The sequence below is a fragment of the Hibiscus syriacus genome, unplaced genomic scaffold (assembly GCF_006381635.1).
Source record: "Hibiscus syriacus cultivar Baekdansim isolate YM2019G1 unplaced genomic scaffold, ASM638163v2 tig00014213_pilon, whole genome shotgun sequence".
In the NCBI taxonomy this organism is placed as follows: Eukaryota; Viridiplantae; Streptophyta; class Magnoliopsida; order Malvales; family Malvaceae; genus Hibiscus; species Hibiscus syriacus.
Window position 1 is genome coordinate 534,792 of NW_024062320.1, and position 12,427 is coordinate 547,218.

At 34.8% G+C, this 12,427-nt stretch overlaps 2 protein-coding genes across 5 annotated transcripts; both read left to right on the top strand.

Moving 5' to 3' along the window:
- The first annotated feature begins 978 nt into the window (after positions 1-978).
- Positions 979-11,807, top strand: LOC120206983 (vesicle-associated protein 2-2-like). 4 transcript variants are annotated; one of them, XM_039206523.1, is made up of 10 exons: positions 979-989; positions 7,202-7,358; positions 9,241-9,311; positions 9,394-9,475; positions 10,129-10,244; positions 10,328-10,423; positions 10,593-10,751; positions 10,812-11,315; positions 11,416-11,493; positions 11,675-11,807. In XM_039206523.1, the coding sequence occupies exons 2-10, from the start codon at positions 7,310-7,312 to the stop codon at positions 11,786-11,788; spliced, it is 1,269 nt and encodes a 422-aa protein (XP_039062454.1). In that variant the 5' UTR covers positions 979-989; positions 7,202-7,309; the 3' UTR covers positions 11,789-11,807. The 4 variants fall into 4 exon arrangements, with proteins under 4 accessions (XP_039062454.1, XP_039062453.1, XP_039062456.1 ...); XM_039206522.1 differs by lacking the exon at positions 979-989 and adding an exon at positions 6,290-6,630 and having other exon boundaries at positions 7,278-7,358; XM_039206525.1 differs by lacking the exon at positions 979-989 and adding an exon at positions 6,290-6,630 and having other exon boundaries at positions 7,278-7,358; positions 10,593-10,688; positions 10,809-11,315.
- LOC120206949 lies at positions 5,116-5,708 on the top strand. The gene is made up of 2 exons (XM_039206502.1): positions 5,116-5,240; positions 5,354-5,708. The coding sequence occupies exons 1-2, from the start codon at positions 5,116-5,118 to the stop codon at positions 5,706-5,708; spliced, it is 480 nt and encodes a 159-aa protein (XP_039062433.1).
- Positions 11,808-12,427: the final 620 nt, after the last annotated feature.

A 12,427-nucleotide genomic window follows, 5' to 3' on the forward strand; every position in this document is an offset into this window, starting at 1 on the left:
TGTAATTCACTAATATATGTCTTTTTTTGTAAACAGTATATTGATGCATGGGTATCACATCTTCTAATAATAAGGAAAATCAGGAAAAATAAAAAAAAATACGCGATATACAATTATGCCGACGTCTTTTCACGTAGTTCACTTGAAGAATCAACGACATGAATCATATGTGTTGGCTAATGGACAAGCTAAACTTTATCCTGCATGGTGGGAGGTCGATAAGGTTAGTATTTGTTTTTTAAATATTTTAAAGGTGTTTACAAATAAGTGCGCAATTGAATTATTACTTATGATTGTAGGTGTTTATCCCTATTTTGGAACGTAATCATTGGCTTCTCGTCGAGCTTCAGCTCCCATCCCTGAAGACAATAGTATATGACAGCATGATAAATTGCATATCATTGTTTGATTTAAGAGATATTATTAAGGGATGGAGCTCTCATTTGGCTAAATTCTTGGATGCGATTAATTATTGGACTTATTCTAAAAACAAGAAGCCAAAGAAGTTCAATATTACAGTTATCAGAGATGAGACCGCGCCACAACAAACGCAGGAAGCCAGAGGGGATTGTGGTCCTCTCGTATGCATGTGCTTGGAGCGTTTGATGACAGGAAGTACATAGTTTCTAGCTCCCACCAATAGAGATAGAGGTGCAGTAGGCTTGTGGTTTCGGCATTTTATGGCTAGAACGATATATGCGAGACGCTTCCTACCTGCATCCGCATTATGAAAGTGTCCATAAACAATTGGTAAGTCAAATGCAAGTGTTGTTAAGTACCTAGAATTCAATATAATTTGTTGTTTGTTGGTTTTAGATGTGTAGAAAGTGTTGTTTGAGCAAATGTTTGGTTTCTGCAGATTAATCCTGAAGTGAGCTGCGTGAAATTGATGTATGGGTGCATAAACAACTGTATGGGGTACACTTTTTTTATTGTAATTAATTGATTCTTAAAATTCTGACTTGTTTAATTGAAGAGAAAAATAAGAATTATTATTATTTTTTGGCTTGTTTAATTGATTAAAAGTTGATTTGTTTAATTGATGTGTAAATAATTCTTATTTGTGCTTATTTTATTGATTGAAATGTAAAAGTTGATTTGTTGATTTCAATCTGCATCATATTCGCGTTGCGATAGTCTAATACACTTTGCGATTTTCTCGTTGCGATAGTCAAATTCCCGTGGCGATAATCAAATTCGCGTTGCGATAATCAAATTCGCGTTGCGATTTTTGCTTTGCGATAGTCAAATTCACGTTGCGATAGTTAAATTCGCGTTGCGATAGTCATATTCGCGTTACGATAGTCAAATTCGCGTTGGGATTTTTTCGTTGCGATAGTTAAATTCACGTTGCGATAGTCATATTTGCGTTGCGATAGTCATATTCGCGTTGTGATATTCAAATGAATGTGTAATAAGTGATAACAACTGAACAAATCATAGAAATGTTCAAACTCAAGTTACTAATACATGCCTAACTGAAAATGTTAAAAGTTTACACATAAAATACACATAATACAACGTTTGCATTTAAAAATCACCTAAGTTAATAGTCCCAAAAGGTGAAGCCGGTTGTGATTGGGATTTTGATTTTGATTACGATTTTGATTGCCTTTTGCTTGACACCATATGAGCTTTGAATTTTGATGAGGATCTATATTTTGGTATAGGAAAAGATGATTGTGATGGCACTGGTGATCCACATGTCAATCTTGTATGACCACTTTCCTTGCACCGACTACATGTCGATCTCTTTTTCTCTTCACCCTTAGACGGTATACGATCGTGACTTTTTGGTCGGCCAGGTAGCATTCTGTCCATGGCTGGTGGCAAAACTGTTTGTAAGTCATCTGGTATGTCCCACTCACAAAGATGTGGAATAGGGTAGATAATCTCGGCATAAGTCTGTAGATATACTTCTGTAGTGTAGAAATCCATAGCGTATGCACTTGAATCATCTTGGTTTAGATGAAGAGCAACTTTTATAACATGGCCACACGAATAACCAGATGTTTTCCATTTCATACAACTACATGTCTTTGTATTTAGATCGACAAGCCCATTTAAGTTATTATCCAGTACTTCAAACAAAGTGTTTGAACATGGTTCAACTCTCCATGACGTTGACTTCACAACACGTTTCGTTATCTTTTTTTCAGTCCATGGTGTAACACGATGTTCCAATGTTCCTGTAAATTTAAATAAATAATACTTAGTAAAATATATGATAAGTTACGAATTTAAAGAAATAATACATGCATGGTTTCTTTTCTTGTAGTACCACTGTTGAATAGAGGCTCGAAAAAACTCCATTAACATAGTAATGGGTAATTTCTAGGAATAACGACTTAGAGCGTTGATTGATTCTGTACTATTAGACGTCATGAAACCATATCTTGCTCCAAGTTGATGTACTCTTAAACAATTTATATGCTTATTAAAATCCACTTCCCCGATAAGCTTTTACAGCCTTCAAGTATGTCCATTTGTGATTTTTTATACCAGCAGACCTTGATTTTAGATTTCTATACAAATGAACACCACAAAGTCCATGAAAAGCATCTGGGAAACACCTTGTAACAGCGTTGTCAATTGAGTTTGCCCTATCGGATATGATTGTCAGATTGCTAATAGGACCTATGCAATCCCTAAGATGCCCCATAAACCATGTCCATGAATCAGAGGTTTTAGATTTGCCAACCCCGTAAGCTATTGGCAATATCCCATTGTTAGCATCCATGACTACTGCTAATAAGCTTACTCCAAGGTATCGACCTTTCAAATGTGCTCCGTCAACTATAATAACTGGGCGCATGCAAGTAATAAATGAACGAATCTACAAAATAATATACACAAGAAATATAATCATTTAAATGTGAAATGCATGTAACTAACAAAAATGAGTCAACAAAATTATATTGATTTACTAACCGCAACACCAATGGCGATAAACATCAACTCAAAGCGTCAATCTCTATCTGTTTTGATATGAGTTACTGACCCATGATTTTTCAGTTTTAAATTGTGACAATAAGCCGGCAGTTGGGCAAACGATGCTTTTGGCGACCCCCTCAACAATTCCAAGACATAACATTTGGCTCTCCAAGCTTGAGAATATAAGATACTAATCTTGAATCGAGCATTCATGTTAGTCATAATTTCATGTCCCCGATATACCCTGCCATTCAAAAACATTAACTCAGCCAGAAAACCACCCAACACCTTTTTGTTTGCTTGTCTATGGTGAGGAAAAACTTGGGTTCTTGAACATGTATGTTTATCAATAAAAGTCCTAACTTGAAACATTTCGAAATCTTTTATCCTCTTTGCAATCATACGCCACGTACAGTTTTTGTCAATCATACACCTTGTTTCGAAACGATCTTTGCTTGATTTGTTAACTTTTAGTTGATAGCCATCTTCCACACATTTCGTATACAAAGCTATCTTCAAGTCTTCCTTTGTATCAAAACAATCATCTTTCTTGATACGAATAATTTTTGTGTAACAATCAACTGCTATCTTTACCAACTCTTCTTCCGGTATCTGAAGTAATTATGGCATATTCCAGTTATACTCCAGTGGCATTTTCTTTGGGGACTTTTCTTCGGGGATTTCTTCTTCTTCTTTTTCTTCTTCAAGGTTATATGAATTACAGAATGGATGTTCAACATGTTCATTCACAGTCGTAACTTCCTCCTCATTATCATCAACAATATCTTCCTCGGCAGCGGCTGTTTCATCATCAAAATTCGGGTATTGACCAATATCAAAATCATTACACTCAGGGTCTGTTTCTTCTTCTGAAACATCATCAAAATCCGAGTATTGGCCAAGATTAAAGTCCGGGTATTGACCAAGATCAAATTTTGAATACTGACTAGTACTCATAATTTTTCTGTTGGCTCATCATCGTTTAACTGGTCAATACGAAAACCGGAATTTGGTGCTGAAAGTTGATTGGGATTTGGATTAGGGAAAGGTTGTGGGTTTTGAGATTGTGTTTGGTATTGGAAATGTGGTGAAACAACATTTTCTTGGTGATGAAATTGTGGTGGAACCATTAAATTTTGAGCACCATAAACTGGGGTTGAAAAACTTAGTTGATTACTACCTGCTACTAACCCAACTTCCCTACTTCTAGGTTCAACAACATACAATGTAACATCATCTTGCGAAACACTAATGTAAGCAATGAATTGTTCAACAACTTCATTGTCGGTTAACAAATAAACTTTACATTTTCTTTGATAAGATAGCCTAAATCCACTTAGAGGCTCTAAATTCAATTTATTTGCAACACGTAACATTAGAGTTTCATAAGTTAACTTTTTTAATGACAGTTTTAGTTGAATATTCATGGGTAAAGACATATATTGTAAAACACCATGAACATTCTCCCATGACCTTCCAAAACACAAATCTATCCAAACATGATCAACATTAGATGATTTCATTATTGTAAATTAATTTACTAAACAAACGAGCCGCGAAACTAAAACCTGTTGCCGGATGGGGAAAGATGTCGTTGGATATAGGAACAGATGTCGCCGGAGAGAGTGATAGATGGAGATGGAATGAGTTGCGATTTAGGGATTTAGGTTATGAGTTGATGCTGCTGCGTAGTAGTTATATACCCATTTGTGTTGCGAAACTAAAACTTGTTGCGAATTTGAAATTCAGTGATGCGATAGTCAGAATCGCGTTGCGATAGTCAGAATCGCGTTGCGATCACGTATTATCGCATTGCGATAGTCAGAATCGCGTTGCGATCACGTATTATTGCATTGCGATAGTCAGAATCGCGTTGCGATAGTCAGAATCGCGTTGCGATTTACATATTCGCATTGCGATTTTCTAAAATCACAATGCGAATTTCGAAAATCGTAATGCGATGATCAAAATCGCTTTGCGAATCTGGAAACTGATTTGCGATAATGGAGATCGCATTGCGATTTTGTTGGTCATTTTGGCAAATCGAAAAAAAATTGGTCAAAATCGTATATTATAAGAATTTTTGGTCACTGAGATTATTTTCTCTTAAATTTTAACTTATTCGTCTGGCAAGTTGGGAAGTGACGAACTGAGTTGGTCTTCAATCACCTTTTTCACCAAATGGATGTGGTTCTCCATATTAGCGTTGTTTCTGCTCAGCATTTTGCTGCCTGTCGACCTATTTACAGCCACAAACCTGATCGATTGCCCATTCCTGTGCAATGGATTCCACCTTCTCTTGACTGGTACTGCACTACTGCTTGAATGTTGATGGAGCAGTCGATGCTCGAACTGCTACAAGTATGGCTGGCGGGGATTTTCGAGACAGCACAGGCGCATGGACTTTGGGATTTAATAGGTTTCTGGGGCAAACTGATATCCTCCAAGTTGAATTATGGAGCATCCTCATTGGCCTTCGGATGGCATTGACAAGAGGCATCCGGAAACTCGTAATCCAATCCGATTCTAATTACGCTATCAAATCAATCACGGACACTGATGAGGCAACAAATCCGTTGTCGCTTGTTCGAGCCATTCATAAGATGAACTCCGATAATTGGGATCTAATCTTCCGATGGATTCCACGTGAAGCAAACGCAGTTGCGGATGCTATGGTGAAAATGACGGATAGACATTCTTCCTCAACAAAGGTGTACGAAACCCCTCCTGTAGCTCTGTTATCTTTGCTTTCACGGGACATCCATGTCCCTTAATATGTGAGACTTGCCTTGTATTTGTTCTCTCTTTTCAATTAAAAAAAATTGATATGTATAGGGATGGACATAGGTCATGTTGGGTCAAGTTTTCGGTCAACTTGGTTTGACCCAAAAAATATACACCTTCTACCCGACTCAAATCAGACTTATTTTTTAGGTAAAATGCAAATTTGAATTGACCCGATCTAAAATAATATATTTATTAAAAATATTTTTTATTCAATAAAATATAAATTTAATTGAAAAAAATAATATATATAAGAGTATTATTGTAATTATCTTTAAATATATAAAATAAAATTATAATTTTTAAGTTGGATCGAATCAAATCAGATATTTTTCATATTAAACTTAATCTAATCAAATCTGAACATAATCTTTAAAAGAATCCAACCCAAACTAAATTCCTTTTAAGAAAATATAACATTATCCAATTAATTAGATCAAATCAAAATCCGTGGAATTTGTATGTCGTACCCATCCCTAAACTATATATAGAATTTAGGAAATTTCACAGAATAAAAAAAAACATAAACGTCGAAAAATGGATAACCAAGAAGAGGCCGTGGCCACGAGTCAAAGCCCAGAAGCTATGAATAGAAGCAAAACGGAGTGGGCTAGTGAACGAAACGGCGGGTACAACTAACGCTGTCTAGTCTTTTCCTTCACTTTAAAAGTTCTGATATCTTTTCATGATCGACTTTCACTTCCCTTTTTCACAGGTTTATTTCTGCCATTTCACCTCTGCCACTAGCAAACTCTCTCTCAAGGAATCTCTGGGACTCTTCGCTTTTTATTTTTTATTATTATTTTCTTTAAGAGTTTTATATTCCATTGAATCCTTCACTTTCACGCTATAAATACTCTCTCCCTTCCTCTCTTCATCTTCTCTCCATCAGAGATTCTTTTGTTGATTCCGGTAAGTTTTCTCTCTTCTGATTTCGGGAAAAACGTTGTCGCTTTTTTCTCTTCTCCTTTTATTATTTTAAAATTTTCTCGCGTAGAATTTCGTGCACTGTGGAAACTCGGAACCTGGAAATCGATGCCGTTTTGACTGTTATTTTTTTGGCGAGTTTTGTTATCGAATTCAGAAGAAGACGATACTGTGTCAGTGCCATGACGTTATTGTCGATTCTCTTTGTGTTGAAACTCGGTCAGTAACAGAGTTCTTTTCTGCTTTCAAAATGTTCACAGCTTAAATTTGAGATCAAAATGATTGATCTATTTGTTGTTGTGAATCAAAAGGAAAATGATCCGAGTCGTAGCAGAGTCATTGTTAATATTTTTCTTTCAAAATTTAAAAACCGTATCTGCCTTTTCTATTTGATTTCAAATTTTCATCGCCTCCGTTTCCGGGAACTCGAATCATCGCTTATTTGGAATGCAAACAGAGTAGGTTCGAGTCTGATCCGAGTCAAAGCGTGTCAGAACTCGATCTAGTTTCGCCTTCACCTTTTTTTGAAAAATATTCATATCTTCATTCAAATCCGAATATTTTGCAAAATGAAAAAAGAAACTAATTATTTGGATTATATTGCTGATTAGTTTGATAATTACAAAGCGCAGATTAAGACTTGGTGACCAAGTGAAGGAGGACAATGAACGCTCAACTTTTGGAGATTGAGCCAAAGGAACTTAAATTCAGATGTGAGTGCATAATTATTTGATTCTTTCCTTTACTTTTACTGCATAAAGTATTTTTATAATTATTAGGTTGATAAAGTAACTTTTAATTCTCTAATCTTTTTTTTATTATATGAAAAAATATATCTGTTATTTACAATTATTTTTTTTTGTTTGGTCACTAATTACGCGAATGAAACAAGGAGTTGTCTAAACCTATTTTTTGGCCTTTTTCGGCAAAAATGCCAGGATAATGCATATTGGAAAAAAAAAATTCCCATTCCAATGTGGTTCCAAAATTATTTTCCTAATGAGGCTAAAATTTTGATCCTTGTGATTGCTCGGCGTCTTTTGTTGAAAGCATATACAGACCAGCTAGTTCGTTCGCGCATTCTTAATCAAGTTCACTACAGAAACCAAACTGGGATTACCAAGATACATGGTATATGCACATTTGTGCATCCATCTCACTGCAACAATCATTTCACTCCAGAATGAACAAACTTATGATGGAAAACCAATTTTCTTTCGTGCATAGTGAACAAAATACTTACTTTCCCAACACTTTGGTGAGTATTTGAGTATAATAATCAACCATTTGTGCTTTTGTGACAACCCCAATTCCAGGCTTATCCATTCGAACAAGCCAGTGTTTGGTGTTCCCAGCAGGAAACAACTGTGAATTTCCAGTGTTTGAAGCAGTGTGATCTTTTTGCTTAGAATTGTAATCTGGGTCTGGCTTAACCGATAAAACCTCAGGTAAACCTACAAAAGAAAAGATTATATAACTTCCCAAGAAGACGCCGAGAATTCCCGGCCAACTCCACATGCAGCAGCAACCCTATTTCAACTAAAGATGCCGAGTAATCTCCAAGGATTATGCATCAAAATTTTAGCTTGAAGACGTCGTGATATCCCGGGGTCTTTAGGCGTATACTGTATAAAATGTCCTAGATTGAGAAATAATGTTGGAACCAAATTAGAATGTGATTTTTTTCCATTCTGCATTATCCTGACATTTTTGCCCTTCTTTTTCTTTAAAAATAAAATAAAATATAGTAATAAATGCAATTCGTGCTTAACTGAATTAGTTCATTGAGTCTATCGGATTCGCAATCAGTATTTAGAATACTTTTCTCCCCAATTCTGCAAAAGATAAAAGGGTAAACTACATGTTTAGTATTCTAACTATCACTTTTATTTTATTTTGGTCATTCAACTATTTTTTGTTTGAAAATTATGTCTAATGTTACGTTTTGTTTTTTATATTAGTCATCCACAGTTAAAAAATCAACCGTGATGTTGATGTGTCATCATAAGGGACATCATCATTGATTTTTTTTAAATATAACATCAGCAATTTTGTTATACTTAAAGGGTAAACTATATGTTATACCCAACTATCACTTAAATTTTGTTTTGGTCACTAAATTATTTTTGTTTCAAAGTTATATTTAATGTTACGTTTTTGTTTTATTTTAGTCACTCGCCATTAAAAAATTAATTATGATGTTGATGTGTTACCATAAGGTAATACCACGTCATCATCAATTTTTTTTATAAAATATCAAATTAACATTTCTGTTATTTTTTTAATGGTAGAAGACCGAAATAAAACAAAAATGTAACATTAGATGTGATTTCAAAAAAAATAGTTGGTGACTAAAATGGAACAAAAGTGATAATTGAGGTACTAAATGTATAGTTTACCCAAGGTAAAATACTAAAACAAATTGACAGTTTTTTCTTCAGTTATGTAGCATTTATTTATTTTTGTGGGTTTGTTGTGAAAAAAACCCTAAGGGGTTAATATATTCATAAACTTTAGCTTTTATATTTATTTCTATTTTTACCCATTTTTTTCTAATTTAATTATTTTTCTTATTTGAATTTTTTTGATTGATAGTTATATTGAAGAAACAATGCTCCTGCTCGGTTACACTTACAAATAACACTAACCAACATGTTGTTTTCAAGGTCTAAACTCTGAACCTTTACTTTCTGATCTTTCTTTTTCTTTTTGGATTCCAATGTTATTGGAGCAATGATATTTTTGCAGGTTAAAACCACGTCTCCTAAGAAATACTGTGTGCGGCCTAATGTTGGCATTGTTATGCCAAAATCAACCTATGAGTTTTCAGGTATGGAGTTTTTGTACTTAAATGCTTTATGATTCTATGTATGCGCATATAACAAATGAATTTGAAAGCTTAAGTGGCTTTTAATCTTATGTTTTATGATTCTATTTATGCGCATATAACAAATGAATTTGAAAGCTTAAGTGGCTTTTAATCTTATGTTTTATGATTCTATTTATGCGCATATAACAAATGAATTTGAAAGCTTAAGTGACTTTTAATCTTATAAGGGCTCATGATTAATGATGTAAGTATATTAAATTCATGTTATCATTAGAAGTCTATATGGGGTCACTTGGCTGAGGGACAAAAGAATTGGGATCCGATAAGGGTAAATTCTTCATCCTTTCAGGTGCTTTAAGTGCAGGGCATTTCATATGTATTTTCTGGTTTCTTTTGCATTTGATGATTAATTTCCTGAGACTGCAAATCAAGTGAGGCAACAAAAATTGCCTACTTTTAACAAACATAATCCAGTATTCTCGACCTTTAGGACAATCTGCCGTTGTGATGTCTCAGAAGTTGGACAAGTGAATCAAAGCTAGTGATGCAATTTATTAATAAAATATAGTTATGAATTTCTCATATGATGTTCGTTATAATTTTTTCTCCTCTGTGCTATGGTATTTATTCTTACCTTTGCCTTTTCCATTTAGTTACCATGCAAGCTCAGCGCGAAGCCCCGCCTGATATGGTATGCAGAGATAAGTTCTTGATTCAAAGTACAGTTGTTCCAGCAGGAACAACTGACGAAAACATTACATCTGCCACAGTAAGTATCTTTTCTGCTCTGCTTGTGCTTTATTTGATAATAGTAATTAACATGTGACCTCGCTCGCTGTGTCCGCTCGACAGTTTGTCAAGGATAGCGGAAGATATATTGAAGAGAATAAGCTTAAGGTTGCCCTTATCAGCCCTCCGCATTCACCAGTGTTATCACCCCTTCCGATGGTTAGAGCAGCTTTGTACATCATTTCACATATATACACATTCAATTTTACGTACAATTGCCTTATCCGAAAGGAATTTTTGTTCGAATACGTGATTTAAAAACAAACTTAACTACATTGTTGAAGCTTATACCGCCGAGAAAATTACCTTGTTTTCTTCTATGTGTCAGGTTGCGAAGGTTGAGGAGTCAAAGATGATAAATGTTGAGGATTTAAACCCAACAAAGGATCTAGATTGGAGGCCAAGGAAGGATATGTACTATGAGGAGGAATTAAAGCCGAAGAAGGATGCAGAGCTGAAGCCAAGTAAGGATATGTTCTACGAGGAGGCTTTAAAGCCGATAAAGGAAGCAGAACTGAAACCGAGTAAGGATATGATCTGTGAGGAGGAATTAAAGCCGAAGAAGGAAGCAGAGCTGAAGCCAAGTAAGGATATGTTCTATGAGGAGACATTAAAGCCGATGAAGGAAGCAGAACTGAAACCAAGTAAGGATATGATCTATGAGGAGGAATTAAAGCCGCAGAAGGAAGCAGAGCTGAAGCCAAGTAAGGAGATGTTCTATGAGGAGACATTAAAGCCGACGAAGGAATCTGGACTGAAACCAATGAAAGTTGTTATTGGTGAGGACTTGAATTTAATAAAAGAAACTGATCTGAAGCCTAAGAATGATTCTTTCAATAGCAAGGAGTTAAAGCCAGTGCAAGATGTGGAATCAAAGCCGATGGAAGATATTCTCGATACCGAGGAACTGAAGACAGTGAGGGAAAAGGAGTTCAATGCATTGAAGGATGACGAGGTGAAAACATTGAAGACCGTGGAGGATCTAAAATTTGCTAAAGATGTGGAGGAAATGAAATTAAAATTAAATGACCTCGAGTTTAAGCTGGGGAAGGTATGTTTGTTAGTACAAAAAAGAACATTGCTCGACGGTGACAGTTAAAAAGAAGGTTGCATTATCTTCTTCCGTCATTTAATTTGAATCTGTTTTTCAGGCTGAAGCAACCATTTCAAAACTGACACAGGGGAGGAGCCTAAGCACTCACGAGAGAAAGGCCTTGCAGGAGGAACTGGTAAGTTATTCTCCTGTGCATTCTTCTTTTAGTAAAATCATGTTTATATATTTCATATATAATCATGTTCAATCATGTACAGTCACTTCTCCTAGTGACCACTTTAGGAAGACGTTTTTTGTCCTTATTGGATTGCACTCAGTTTAGGGTTAAGCCATTTAAAAACTCAATATTTATGCAGGCACTGTTGAGGAAAAAGAGTGATGTGAAAAGAGTTGAAGTGGGATTCCCTTTCCTATTTGTGTGTATGGTAGCACTGGTAAGTGTGTTTCTGGGATACCATACGCACCATTGACAAGCAATACTCTTTTCTATTTAATGTGATGCCGTTATAAGCAACAGTCATACCGGGGGTTTTTGTTAATAGTCAATAGAAATAGAGTTTTAAATACTTTCCTGCCCATAGCAAATATAAACCAAAAATTTGCCTTATGAATGTTTTCAAAAAGGAAAATAACATATGAGGTGTCCCCAATATATTACAATCCCCACACTTTTTTATTTTTTATATCTACGAAAGGAACAAATCAAATTACTGACTTAAATGAATTGTTGTTGTTTTCAGACATTACGAATTTGAGCACCAGTGACTACAAGAGTAATTGAGCGTTCATTGTTAAATGATTGAGAGTACTTAAAACATATAATATTTTATAATCAACTTGTTAAAAAATAGATATATGAAAGCATAAAAAACATCTAATTTAAAGTTATAAATGACAGAAATGAGTAGTCTAAAAATGTGATAAGAAAATATAATATTATAGGTTGAATGCAATCTAAAATGTGACATTCATAATATTTTCATATAAAACCTAAATGGTTACGAAAAAATAAACATTTTTAGTTGTGAATTGAAAATATTATAAAGAATATCCTATTTTATGTTGCAATCGAAAATATTAGGAAGATTGTTACATTTTAGGTTGTATCG

What these genes read in the sequence shown, in the direction of transcription:
- LOC120206983 (XM_039206523.1), top strand. Translation starts at nt 7,310, where the DNA reads ATGAACGCTCAACTTTTGGAGATTGAGCCAAAGGAACTTAAATTCAGA. An exon ending in AGGATATGTTCTACGAGGAG is followed by an intron (nt 10,752 to 10,811) that starts GCTTTAAAGCCG and finishes ATCTGTGAGGAG; the next exon opens with GAATTAAAGCCGAAGAAGGA. An exon ending in AGGCCTTGCAGGAGGAACTG is followed by an intron (nt 11,494 to 11,674) that starts GTAAGTTATTCT and finishes ATATTTATGCAG; the next exon opens with GCACTGTTGAGGAAAAAGAG.
- LOC120206949 (XM_039206502.1), top strand. Translation starts at nt 5,116, where the DNA reads ATGGATGTGGTTCTCCATATTAGCGTTGTTTCTGCTCAGCATTTTGCT. An exon ending in ATTCCACCTTCTCTTGACTG is followed by an intron (nt 5,241 to 5,353) that starts GTACTGCACTAC and finishes GGGATTTAATAG; the next exon opens with GTTTCTGGGGCAAACTGATA.